Here is a 13964-nt window from a genome sequence, read left to right as displayed (position 1 = left end):
TGATGTCGCCAGATTGACTTTAGATACAGTATAATGTTAGCTAGCTAGCTAAAATAGATGGTAGGCCACCGGATTGTATCTAGCTAACATTAGCATTGCTAGCTATTTTTGACGAACCTTGCTAGCTAATGACAACATTAACAACTGTCTAAAGTAAATTTGACCACATGATGACGCTGGCATAGTTGTTTCCTACTAAATATTTCACTTCTTTAGCAATGTCATTGTATTTTCAGGCACTATAGTGTAATTTAGACAACAGTAGTTAGCCTCCCTCCAGAATGACTGGGTTTTCACCACCTAAGGGCACCCCTATGGCGCCACCAGTAGGGGGCGGCTTGAGAATGTTCATAACAATGGCATGACGTGACTGAGGTGCAACCTAATAAATACAGTGCCTTCAGAAAGTATTCACACCTCTTGACTTTTTCCACATTTTCTTACAAAGTCGGATTAAAATGTATTTCATTGTAATTTTTTGGTCAACGATCTACACAAAATACTCTAAAGTCAGTGGAAGAAAAATGTATGGAAAATAAAACACTAATATATTTTGATTAGATAAGTATTCAACCCCCTCAAGTCAATACATGTTAGAATCACTTTTGGCAGCGATTACAACTGTGAGTCTTTCTGGGTAAGTCTCTAAGAGCTTTGTAAACCTAGATTGTATGATATTTGCCCATTTTAAAAGTTATTCAAGCCCTATCAAATTGCTTATTGATCATTACTAGACAGCCATTTTCAAGTCTTGCCATATATTTTAGTTTATTGTCCTGCTGAAAGGTAGATTTGCCTCTCAGTGTCTGTTGGAAATCAGACTGAACCAGGTAATTTAAACTCTAGAACTTTGCCTGTGCTTAGCTCTTATTCCTTTTCTTTTTATACTAAAAAGCCCCCTAGTCCTTGCGGATGACAAGCATACCCATACAATTATGCAGCCACCACCATGCTTGAAAATATGAAGTGGTACTCAGAGATGTGTTGTGTTGGATTTGCCCCAAACATAATACTTTGTATTCAGGACAAAAATTGAACTTTTTTACCACATTTTATGCAGTATTTCTTTAGTGCCTTATTGCAAACAGGATGCATGTTTTGGAATATTTTTATTCTGAACAGGCTTCCTTCTTTTCACTGTCATGTAGGCTAGTATTGTGGAGTAACTACAATGTTCATCCATCCTTAGTTTTCTCTTATCATAGTCATTTTAACTCTGTAGCTGGTTTAAAATCACCATTGGCCTCATGGTGAAATCCCGAGCGGTTTCCTTCCTCTCCGTCAACTGATTTAGGAAGGACGCCTGTATCTTTGTAGCGACTAGTTGCTTTTTAATGTTTTTATTATTATGTATATATATATATTTATTTTTTTACCCCTCTACCCCCCCTCTTCAGAGGACAAATATCTTCGTTTTTTTACAGCTTTTTTGCTACATATACATAGATTTTACCTATACATTTAACATTTACATTTTACATACACATTTTACATACATGGTACTTTTATATACACTGCTCAAAAAAATAAAGGGAACACTAAAATAACACATCCTAGATGTGATACGATCTGAATGAATGAAACATTCTTATTAAATACTTTTTTCTTTACATAGTTGAATGTGCTGACTACAAAATCACACAAAAAATGATCAATGGAAATCAAATTTATCAACCCATGGAGGTCTGGATTTGGAGTCACACTCAAAATTTAAGTGGAAAACCACACTACAGGCTGATCCAACTTTGATGTAATGTCCTTAAAACAAGTCAAGATGGCTAAAAGAGAAATAATATAATATCTATTGTTTAAAAGAAACTCATTCTACAAATATAGATGGTTGGGTGGAAAAAAGGACGGAGAGGGAAATATATTTTGTCATGGTCAAAGAAACTCAAAAAGGGTGTTTTTAACATATAGCTTCAATAAAGTTCCAACCGGAATATTCCTTCTGTCTGCGTGAGCCATGGAATGGCAGTGGCTTGCATGCGGAAGAGGGATGTTACGCGAGTGGCCGCTTGATGGACAGCTGACTGATTCTGCTCTCATTCTCTCCCAGAACACCATAGAAGTCTCACTGGAATTTCTATTTATTGCTGACATCTAGTGGAACCCCTAGGCAGTGCAACCCCTGCCATACGTCATTTGGAATTCTTTTGGGACTCTGTTGAATACAGACAATCTCAGATTTCTTACTTCCGGTTTGATTTCAACTCAGGATTTTGCCTGCCTATATGAGTTCTGTTAATCTCAGAGAAATAATTCAAACAGTTTTAGAAACTTTGGAGTGTTTTCTATCCAATATTAATAATAATATGCAAATATTAGGAACTATGACTAAGGAGCAGGCCGTTTGAAATGGGCACCTTTCATCCAAGCTACTCAATACTGCCCCTGCAGCCATAAGAAGTTTTAAACAGCTTGGAAAATTCCAGAAAATGATCTCATGGCTTTAGAAGCTTCTGATCGGCTAATTGGCATCGTTTGCATCAATTCCCATGACATCATGGGAAAATCAAAAGAAATCAGCCAAGAACTCAGAAAAACAAATTGTAGACCTCCACAAGTCTGGTTCATCCTTGGGAGCAATTTTCAAACACCTGAAGGTACCACGTTCATCTGTACAAACAATTGTACGCAAGTATAAACAACATGTGACCACGCAGCCGTCATACCGCTCAGGAAGGAGATGCGTTTTGTCTCCTAGAGATGAGCGTACTTTGGTGCGAATAGTGCAAATGAATCCCAGAACAACAGCAAAGGACCTTGTGAAGATGCCGGGGGAAACCAGTACAAAAATATCTATATCCACAGTAAAACGAGTCCTATATTGACATAACCTGAAAGACCTCTCAGCAAGGAAGAAGCCACTGCTCCAAAACCGCCATACACAATACATGTATGTTTTGACTACGGTTTGAAACTGCACATGGGGTCAAATATAGTGCTTTTTGGAGAAATGTCCTCTGGAATTAAACAAAAATTGAACGGTTATGCCATAATGACCATCGTTATGTTTGGAGGAAAAAGGGGGAGGCTTGCAAGCAGAAGAACACCATCCCAATCGTGAAGCACGGGGGTGGCAGCATCATGTTGTGGGGGTGCTTTGCTGCAGGAGGGACTGGTGCACTTCACAAAATAGATGGCATCATGAGGGAGGAAAATTATGTGAATATATTGAAGCAACATCTCAAGACATCAGTCAGGAAGTTAAAGCTTGGTCGCAAATGGGTCTTCCAAATGGACAATGACCCCAAGCATACTTCCAAAGTTGTGGCAAAATGGCTTAAGGACAACAAAGTCAAGGTATTGGAGTGGCCAAAACAAAGCCCTGACCTCAATCCCATAGAACATTTGTGGGCAGAACTGAAAAAGCTTGTGCGAGCAAGGAGGCCTACAAACCTGACTCAGTTACACCAGTTCTGTCAGGAGGAATAGGCCAAAATTCACCCAATTTATTGTGGGAAGCTTGTGGAAGGCTACCCGAAACATTTGACCCAAGTTAAACAATTTAAAGGCAATGCTACCAAATACTAATTGAGTATATGTAAACTTCTGACCCACTGAGAATGTGATGAAAGAAAAAAAAGCTGAAATATATAATTCTCTCTACTATTATTCTGACATTTCACATTCTTAAAATAAAGTGGTGATCCTAACTGACCTAAGACAGGGAATTTTTACTAGGATTAAATATCAGGAAAAGTGAAAAACTGAGTTTAAATGTATTTGGCTAAGGTGTATGTAAACTTCCGACTTCAACTGTAAATATATGGCAAGACCAGTCCCTTTTTTATGTCCATTACATGCAAGACATATTTCATGTTGTTCTCATTCTATCCCATTGTATTCCTCGAATAAGGAACATAGATTCTAACGGCCACTAATGACTGCCAACCCCAGGCACTCCCTTATGGGAAGGAATACTCAAGTTCAACTCACCATCGATTCTGACACAGCCACGGCATGACAGCCAAGAACACATGCAGTACTGACAATCCAGATCGAGTAAACTTGTAAAACCAACCCTCTCTCCACCCTACACAGTATGATTTTTATTCCAGGGTCGTTGCTTTATCACCTCGGCTGTTTTACACCTAGGCCTATATCATTAGGATCAAGAATATAACATTTAGCATAAATTTCTTATATAGAAATATATAATATACCTTTCTCTCGCTTAGAGAAGTGCTTCCATAAGGCAATTATTGTATTAGTTCTACCGTTAATTTGAATCACTTTATCCCACTGTTAAAAGCAGCCCACACACACTAGAGACAACAACCCTGTTGACAATACCTAATCCATCCATTTGCCGGTGTGTATCGGAAGAATAATCATCCTTTAAATTTTTTATATTGAGAATGATTTTTTTTAATGTAAACGGGTAATACCAATTATTTCAGGATCGTATATGCCTATTCCAAAAGAGACCCTAGGCAGGTTTCTAATTATACAATCCTTTATCCTAGCCCTATAATACATCTATTCGTATTGATTATGTTTTATCTTAAAAGTTAATCATTCCGATTCACATCGGCAATCAAGGGCCGCACTATATAACAGCTTTTAAGTCATAATATACCCAACCTCTACAATTAGGACATACAGTGGGGCAAAAAAGTATTTAGTCAGCCACCAATTGTGCAAGTTCTCCCACTTAAAAAGATGAGAGAGGCCTGTAATTTTCATCATATGTACACTTCAACTATGACAGACAAAATGAGAAAAGAAATCCAGAAAATCACATTGTAGGATTTTTTATGAATTCATTTGCAAATTATGATGGAAAATAAGTATTTGGTCACCTACAAACAAGCAAGATTTCTGGCTCTCACAGACCTGTAACTTCTTCTTTAAGAGGCTCCTCTGTCCTCCACTCGTTACCTGTATTAATGGCACCTGTTTGAACTTGTTATCAGTATAAAAGACACCTGTCCACAACCTCAAACAGTCACACTCCAAACTCCACTATGGCCAAGACCAAAGAGCTGTCAAAGGACACCAGAAACAAAATTGTAGACCTGCACCAGGCTGGGAAGACTGAATCTGCAATAAGTAAGCAGCTTGGTTTGAAGAAATCAACTGTGGGAGCAATTATTAGGAAATGGAAGACATACAAGACCACTGATAATCTCCCTCGATCTGGGGCTCCACGCAAGATCTCACCCCATGGGGTCAAAATGATCACAAGAACGGTGAGCAAAAATCCCAGAACCACACGGGGGGACCTAGTGAATGACCTGCAGAGAGCTGGGACCAAAGTAACAAAGCCTACCATCAGTAACACACTACGCTGCCAGGGACTCAAATCCTGCAGTGCCAGACGTGTCCCCCTGCTTAAGCCAGTACATGTCCAGGCCCGTCTGAAGTTTGCTAGAGAGCATTTGGATGATCCAGAAGAAGATTGGGAGAATGTCATATGGTCAGATGAAACCAAAATAGAACTTTTTGGTAAAAACTCAACTCGTCGTGTTTGGAGGACAAAGAATGATGAGTTGCATCCAAAGAACACCATACCTACTGTGAAGTATAGTGGTGGAAACATCATGCTTTGGGGCTGTTTTTCTGCAAAGGGACCAGGACGACTGATCCGTGTAAAGGAAAGAATGAATGGGGCCATGTATCGTGAGATTTTGAGTGAAAACCTCCCATCAGCAAGGGCATTGAAGATGAAACGTGGCTGGGTCTTTCAGCATGACAATGATCCCAAACACATCGCCCGGGCAACGAAGGAGTGGCTACGTAAGAAGCATATTACGTCCATATAGTCCAATGTTTCATAAAGCCTATTATAGAAACAGGATAAGTTCATCATACCCATTCTGCATTACCATAAATCCAACCTTATTTTAAGTCCACATAGTCCACGGTTCCATAATGCATGAATAAAAACAAAAAAAGTTGTTCATGCAAAATAATTGTTTTTGTAGAAAAACAATGAATCCATATGTGTATTGTGTAATGTGGTGCAAATATGTATAGGGGACTACTTCAACAGGAGGTAGCTACACTCACAGCCACGTTTACATATAATTTATCGACCACTAGACGAACATTCTGCTTCTCTGCTCGGAGCCTTTTGAAATTGGGGTACAGGGCACGTTGTCTCTCCACTATTTCATGAGGAAATTGTTCATTAATAGAGAATGGGGTGTTCTTCAATTCCCTACCCTTTTGTAACAAGGACATTTTCAATTTATAGTGGGTTAGCATAGCTACGATCGGACGGGGCCTTCTCTCTGCTCTGCTACCGAAACGGTGAGCTCTTCTAAAATCAATTGTTTCCACCTGTTCGTCCGTCATCTTGGGATTACGTTTCATGAACACCTTGACTTTTTCCATCTTTGACTGATAGTTTTCGTTTTCATCCTCCTTTATTCCCATTATAACAATATTATTTATCATACTTCTGCACTTTAGATCAAGTAATTCGCTTCAATTGTTTTATTATCATACCGTAGTGCACGGTAGTTTTCAATATCTTATTTTCCGCTCGTATTTCTTCCATCAATTTATTACTGTAATCCATTCCTCTTTTTAACGCCTCAACCTCCCCCAAGAGCCCAGGCAATAGATCCAGTTTTGTAAACTGCTCTCTCATGCTTGTAAGCAATGGAAGCAATCTTATGGAGACATAGTTATAAAAAGGTCCCCCTCCAATGTTAAGTTTGGAATTTTAGATGACGGCTTTCCTCCTGTTTTGCTCGCAGAACTCGAGGGAAGGTCTTCCCTTGTTCGTTTCGATGTATTTGTTTCTTTTTCAAGCATATCAAAATACTGATCAATAAATAGTTCCAGATTCTCTATATTATCCAGAATGCTTTGTTTTGTAGTTATCAGCTAATCCTCAATTTTTGTGATTAATTCATAGGACAATGTGTGCCTGCCACCTGTCACGTCATCACCCCCTAGAGCCCCCTGACTAGTTGTTTTGATACACCATCCGAAGTGTAATTAATAACTTCACCATGCTCAAAGGTATATTCAATGTCTGCTTTTTTTTTTACCCGTCTACCAATATGTGCCCTTCTTCATGGGGCAATGTAAAACCTCCCTGGTCTTTGTTTTTGAATCTGTGCATGAAATTCAATGCTTAACCTTACAAATAATTTTATGTGTGAGGTACAGAGATGGGGTAGTCATTAAAAAATCATATTAAACACCATTATTGAACACAGAGTGAGTCCATGCAACTTATTGTCTGACTTGTTAAGCACATTTTTACTCCTGAAGTTATTTAGGCTTGCCATAACAAAGGGGCCGAATACGTAGTGACTGAAGACATTTCAGCTTTTAATTTTGTATTAATTTGTAAAAATTTCTAAAAATATAATTCCACTTTGACATTATGGGGTTTCGTGTGTAGATCAGTGACAAAAAAAATCTAAATTGAATGAATTTTCAACTTGGGATGTAACAACAAAATGTGGAAAAAGTCAAAGGGTGTGAATACTTTCTGAAGGCACTGTATCATAGAAAGCAAGTACTTATTGCATTTGAAAATGTCAAGGGATGCATTTGCTCCATTGTTTGCCTTTTTATTTGGAGTCCCACTCTTTAATCTACCACTCTTTATGCACATTTGGTGATTTTTCATTGAGCTTGCTTTTTTGTCCAGGACTAGGCTTAATCTATGTCCGGGAAACTGGCCCATACAGTATGGGATTAATCAGGTCGTTCTTTGTTATAAAGATTCAGCCCGGACAACCGTCTGCTAGCAGTGGGCTCTGTGGACAACGCGGTGGACTTCTACGACCTTACTCTGGGTCCTTCACTCAACCGAATTGGCTACTGCAAGGACATTGCTGGATTTGTCATCCAGATGGACTTTTCGGCTGACAGCAAGTACATCGAGGTAAGACGGGATAATATTTTCATGCTTAAATATTTGCAGAGGAAAAAGAGACATAATTGATCAATTGGAAAGAGCACTCCTCAATCTATGTTTTTGTGCACTGGGACCCCTCACATTAGTTGTTGCAAACTGAGAGGTGGCTCTTGGTAAATTACTATTACTAGTCTGTTCAACCTTTCTTTCATATCGTCTGAGATTCCTAAAGATTGGACAGCTGCCGTGGTCATATCCCTCTTCAAAGGGGGAGACACTCTAGACACAAACTGCTACAGACCAATATCTACCCTACCCTGCCTTTCTAAGGTCCTCGAAAGCCAAGTTAACAAACAGATCACCGACCATTTTGAATCCCACCGTACCTTCTCCGCTATGCAATCTGGTTTCCGAGCTGGTCACGGGTGTACCTTGGCCACGCTCAAGGTCCTAAATTATATCATAACCAACATCGATAAAAAACAGTACTGTGCAGCCGTCTTCATCGACCTGGCCAAGGCTTTTCGACCCTGTCAATCACCACATTGTTATCGACAGACTCAACAGCCTTGGTTTCTTAAATGACTGCCTCGCCTGGTTCACAAACTACTTCTCAGATAGAGTTCAGTGTGTCAAATCGGAGGGGCTGTTGTCCGGACCTCTGGCAGTCTTTATGGGAGTGCCACAGGGTTCAATTCTCGGGCTGACTCTTTTCTCTGTATATATCAATGATGTCGCTCTTGCTGCGGGTGATTCTTTGATTCACCTCTACACAGACAACACCATTCTGTATACATCTTGCCCTTATTTGGACACTGTGTTAACGTACCTCCAAACGAGCTTCGATGCCATACAACACTCCTTCTGTGGCCTCCAACTGCTCTTAAACGCTAGTAAAACTAAATGCATACTCTTCAACCGATCGCTACCGGCACCCGCCCGCCCGCCTAGCATCACTACTCTGGACGTTTCTGACTTAGAATATGTGGACAACTATAAATACCTAGGTGTCTGGCTAGACTATAAACTCTCCTTCCAGACTCATATTAAGCATCTCCAATCCAAAATCAAATTTAGAATCGGCTTCCTATTTCGCAACAAAGCCTCCTTCACTCATGCCCTCGTAAAACTGCCTATCCTGCCTATCCTTGACTTCGGCAATGTCATTTACAAAATAGCCTCCAACACTCTACTCAGCAAATTGGATGCAGTCTATCACAGTGCCATCCATTTTGTCACCAAAGGCCCATATACTACCCACCATTGCGACCTGTATGCTGTCGTTGGCTGGTCCTCGCTACATATTCGCCGCCAAACCCACTGGCTCCAGGTCATCTATAAGTCTTTGCTAGGTAAAGCTCCGCCTTATCTCAGCTCACTGTTAACCATAGCAACACCCACCCGTAGCATGCGCTCCAGCAAGTATATTTCACTGGTCATCCCCGTAGCCAACACCTCCTTTGGCCGCCTTTCCTTCCAGTTCTCTGCTGCCAATGACTGGAACGAATTTCAAAAATCACTGAAGTTGGAGACTTATATCTCCCTCACTAACTTCAAGCATCAGCTGTCAGAGTAGCTTACCGATCTCTGCAGCTGTACACAGCCCATCTGTAAATAGCCCAACCAACCTACTACCTACCTCATCCCCATATTTGTTTTTTCTGTTCTTTTGCACACCAGTATTTCTATTGGCACATCCTCATCTGCACATCTATCACTCGAGTGTTAATTGCTAAATTGTAATTACTTCGTCACTATGGCCTATTTATTTCCTTACCTCCTTGCTACATTTGCACACACTGTATACAGATTTTCTATTGTGTTATTGACTGTACGTTTGTTTATCCCCTGTGTAACTCTGTGTTGTTGTTTTTATCGCACTGCTTTGCTTTATCTTGGCCAGGTCGCAGTTGTAAATGAGAACTTGTTCTCAACTGGTTTTCCTGGTTATATAAAGGTGTTTTTTATTATTAATATTTTTTTTTACATTGCCTTTGGAAAGTATTCAGAACCCTTGACTTTTTCCACATTTTGTTACATTACAGCCTTATTCTAAAAATATTTTTTTAATCCTCAGCAATCTACACCCATATCTCATAATGACAAAGCGAAAAAACAAATTTGCAAAAAAAAAGAATCTATTTGCAAATAAAAAAATGATACCTTATTTACATAAGTATTCAGACCCTTTGCTATGAGAATCAAAATCGAGCTCAGTTGCATCCTGTTTCCATTGATCATCCTTGAGATGTTTCTACAACTTGATTGGAGTCCACTTGTGGTAAATTCAATTGATTGGACATGATTTGGAAAGGCACACACCTGTCTATATAATGTCCCACAGTTGACAATGCATGTCACAGCGAAAACCAAGCCATGAGGTCGAAGGAATCGTCCGTAGAACTCCGAGTATTGTGTCGAGGTGCAGATCTGGGGAAGGGTACCACATTTTTTATTTTACCCTTATTTTATCAGGTAAGTTGACTGAGAACACATTCTCATTTACAGCAACGACCTGGGGAATAGGTACAGGGAGATGAGGGGGGATGAATGAGCCAATTGTAAACTGGGGATGATTAGTTGGCCATGATGGTATGAAGGCCAGATTGGGAATTTAGCCAGGACACCGGGGTTAACACCCCTACTCTTATGGACACCAGTTTAACGTCCCATCTGAAAGACAGCACCATACACAGGGCAATGTCCTCAATCACTGCGCCGGGGCATTGGGATATATCTATATATTTTTACCAATTGGTAGTTACATTCTTGTTCCCTCGCAGCAACTCCCCTACGAACTCGAGAGAGGCGAAGGTTGAGAGCCGTGCGTCCTCCGAAACACTACCCTGTCAAGCCGCACTGCTTCTTGACACACTGCTCGCTTAACCTGGAAGCCAGCCGCACCAATGTGTCAGAGGAAACACCGTCCAACTGGCAACCGAAGTCCGATTGCGGGCGTCCGGCCTGCCACAAGGAGTCGCTAGAGCGCGATAGGACAAGGAAATCCCAGCCGGTCAAACCCTCTCCTAACCCGGAAGACGCTGGGCCAATTGTGCGCTGCCTCGTGGGTCTCCCTGTCACGGCCGCTGCGCCACTCGGGAGGCCCGAGGTCCCCAAGTTTGGAACCACCAAGACTATTCCTAGAGCTGGCCGCCCGGCCAAACTGAGCAATCAGGAGAAGAGCCTTGGTCAGAGAGGTGACCAAGAACCCAATGGTCAATCTGACAGAGCTCCAGAGTTCCTCTGTGGAGATGTGACAACCTTCCAGAAGGACAACCATCTCTGCAGGACTCCACCAATCAGGCCTTTATGGTAGAGTGGCCAGATGTAAGCCAATTCTCAGTAAAATGCACATGACAGCCCACTTGGAGTTTGCCAAAAGTCACCTAAAGAACTATCAGACTCTGTGAAACAAGATTCTCTGGTCTGATGAAACCAAGATTTAACTTTTTGGCCTGAATGCCAAGCGTCACATCTGGAGGAGCCCTGGCACCATCCCTACGGTGAAGCATGATGGTGGCAGCATCCTGCTATGGGGATGTTTTTCAGCTGCAGGGACGGGGAGACTAGTCAGGATTGAGGCAAAGATGAACGGAGCAAAGTACAGAGAGATCTTTGATGAAAACCTGCCAGAGTGATCAGGACCTTAGACTGGGGAAAAAGTTCACAATCCAACAGGACAACGACCCTAAGCACACAGCCAAGACAACACAGCAGTGTATTCAGGACTCTGAATGTCCTTGACTGGCCCAGCCAGAGCCCGGACTTCAACACGATTAAACATCTCTGGAGAGACCTGAAAATAGTTGTGCATCGACGCTCCCTATCCAACCTGACAGAGCTTGAGAGGATCTGCAGAGAAGAATGGGAGAAACTCTCCAAATAAAGGTGTGCCAAGCTTGCAGCATCATACCCAAGAAGACTCGAGGCTGTAATCGCTGCCAAAGGTGCTTCAACAAAGTACTCTCAAAGTACTGAGTAAAGGGTCTCAATTCTATATATATATTTTTTTATAAATTAGCAAACATTTCTAAAAACCTGTTTTTGCTTTGTCATTCATGGGGTATTGTGTGTAGATTGATGGAGAAAAACGAGTTAACAAAATGTGGAAAAAGTCAAGGGGTCTGAATACTTTCAGAATGCACTGTACCTAGCATAGAGCTAATTGAATTATGTGGTAATAAATGTTTTACTCACCTGAAAAGTTATTACGTTATCTGTTCAACAGCTTTATTATGTTATCTGGCAAGTTATTATTAAAGAGGCAATCTGCGTTTCAAACAGCAATAAAGCAGTAACCCGCCACTTTCTTAGTAAACAGCGGAAGGATGGGGCTTGAGAAATGTATCCACTCTCAAATTCATAGATGGAGCTATGAATGCAAGGATGAGCCAATTATGAGATCAAAACGATAGCTAAAGCCTTTACTGTGTTTCATTACAATGACATTGTTTACCAACAGTGGAGTGAAACAAGCTTATATTTCGGGTTGTGTTGGAGTAAGACTGCTGAACTAAGCTCATGAGACATTTATATTCTTCAAGAATCAATGGCTGGACGTCATTCATTTTAAAGTCAGAAAAATGGATGTGTCAATCCCCCGATTGCCCCTTTTTAACTGGTTTAATTTGATTATTCATGAAAAAGTTATATTACTGAAAATGATTAAATTAACCTGTGTTATTACGATATCCATTGTTTACAACCCCTCTTCACCTCACAGTAGCTGATTTGCTTGGGATGTCATTACAGGTATCCACTGGTACGTACAGTCGGCAGGTCCATGAGGTGCCATCAGGAAAGATGGTAGCTGAGCAATCTGTGATTGAAAGGATCACTTGGGCCACCTGGACAAGGTAAGATGCTTCATGGTCTAAAACAGGTCAATTACAGTTGTAATCTGTTCATATTTATGTTCTAAAACAGCTTGCACAGAACGTTCCCGTAACATTCCCTAAAGGTTCTTATTTGGCGATTTGAAAAATAACTTTTCCACGATGTTCAGGGAACTAAAAAAGTGTTCTTCAGACCGGCGACAGGATAAAATGACTATGGGGGCAGTTGAAATCGGCGATGGGGCACCGTTTTTTTAAGTTCTTGCATTGAAATGATATTGAATTCTGCTTATATCACGCTATACAACAATACAATTAAGTTCAAATGCTTTTGACCAAGAAGTGACAGGTTGGTGCGAAAATCTCTGCTGCGCTCTATCAGCACCATGTACAGCGACCTAAAAACTAAAGCAAGATTTGATATAAAAAACAACCAGCAACATTGTTTTCTTACCTTTTCTGAAGAGCCACAGTGTCCTTAAAAACAGTCTATAACTAATTACAAAAACACTTAATTGTGTTTCGAAATATACTGTTATAGCCTATTGTTTTAATGTTTTTTACTCAATTAACGTTACGTTTTTACAGTAAACACAACCATTCTGCTTGCTTTCACAGTGTACTAGGAGATGAGGTGCTGGGGGTGTGGCCGCGAAATGCTGAAAAGGCTGACGTCAATTGTGCTTGCGTCTCTCATGCCGGCCTCAATGTAGTCACCGGGGATGACTTTGGCCTCGTCAAGCTATTTGACTTTCCATGCATAGAAAAATTTGTAAGCATTTTCCGCGTGACTACCAATGTACAGCCATTTTATTGATATTATAAAATGAACCCCATAGTCTTAGACTTGAGAATGTGAATATGTATATTTTCTGCAGTTGAAATACTAATTATTCTACTTATAATAATATAACTATTAAACATCTACCTTTTCATAGGCCAAACACAAGCGCTACTTCGGCCACTCGGCTCATGTGACAAATATTCGTTTCTCCTACGATGACAAATATGTGATCAGTGCAGGTGGCAATGACTGCAGGTAAGTCAAATAAAAATAATTCCATGTATGTAACCATGGTTCCCTGAGGGAGGGGAATGAGACAACTTGAAGTGTGCGATATCCCACAGATGTCAGATGTAACAAAAAGTTTTCCAAGGGATATAAGGATGTGGCACAATAAGTTTAGACTCTCCATAACGAGCAATGAGGACAGGGCTATACTAGTGGAACTATCTGGGTAGTGTTCAATAGGTACCAATTTTCTGTTGCAAAACTTCCCTAACGAACTCGACCCTGG

The 13964-nt window shown here is 40.7% G+C and overlaps 1 protein-coding gene across 3 annotated transcripts in view; it reads left to right on the top strand.

The window, feature by feature from the left end:
- LOC129839684 (echinoderm microtubule-associated protein-like 6) overlaps positions 1–13964 on the top strand; it is a 57879-nt gene that overhangs the window by 39842 nt on the left and 4073 nt on the right. For all 3 annotated transcript variants that reach the window (XM_055907271.1, XM_055907263.1, XM_055907255.1), the window contains 4 exons: positions 7696–7858; positions 12584–12687; positions 13285–13438; positions 13605–13705. In XM_055907271.1, the coding sequence (XP_055763246.1) occupies positions 7696–7858; positions 12584–12687; positions 13285–13438; positions 13605–13705 (522 nt within the window). The remainder of the gene's footprint in view (positions 1–7695; positions 7859–12583; positions 12688–13284; positions 13439–13604; positions 13706–13964) is intronic.

This window comes from Salvelinus fontinalis, chromosome 3 (genome assembly GCF_029448725.1).
Source record: "Salvelinus fontinalis isolate EN_2023a chromosome 3, ASM2944872v1, whole genome shotgun sequence".
NCBI lineage: Eukaryota > Metazoa > Chordata > Actinopteri > Salmoniformes > Salmonidae > Salvelinus > Salvelinus fontinalis.
This window is presented reverse-complemented; position numbering and strand designations above follow the sequence as displayed.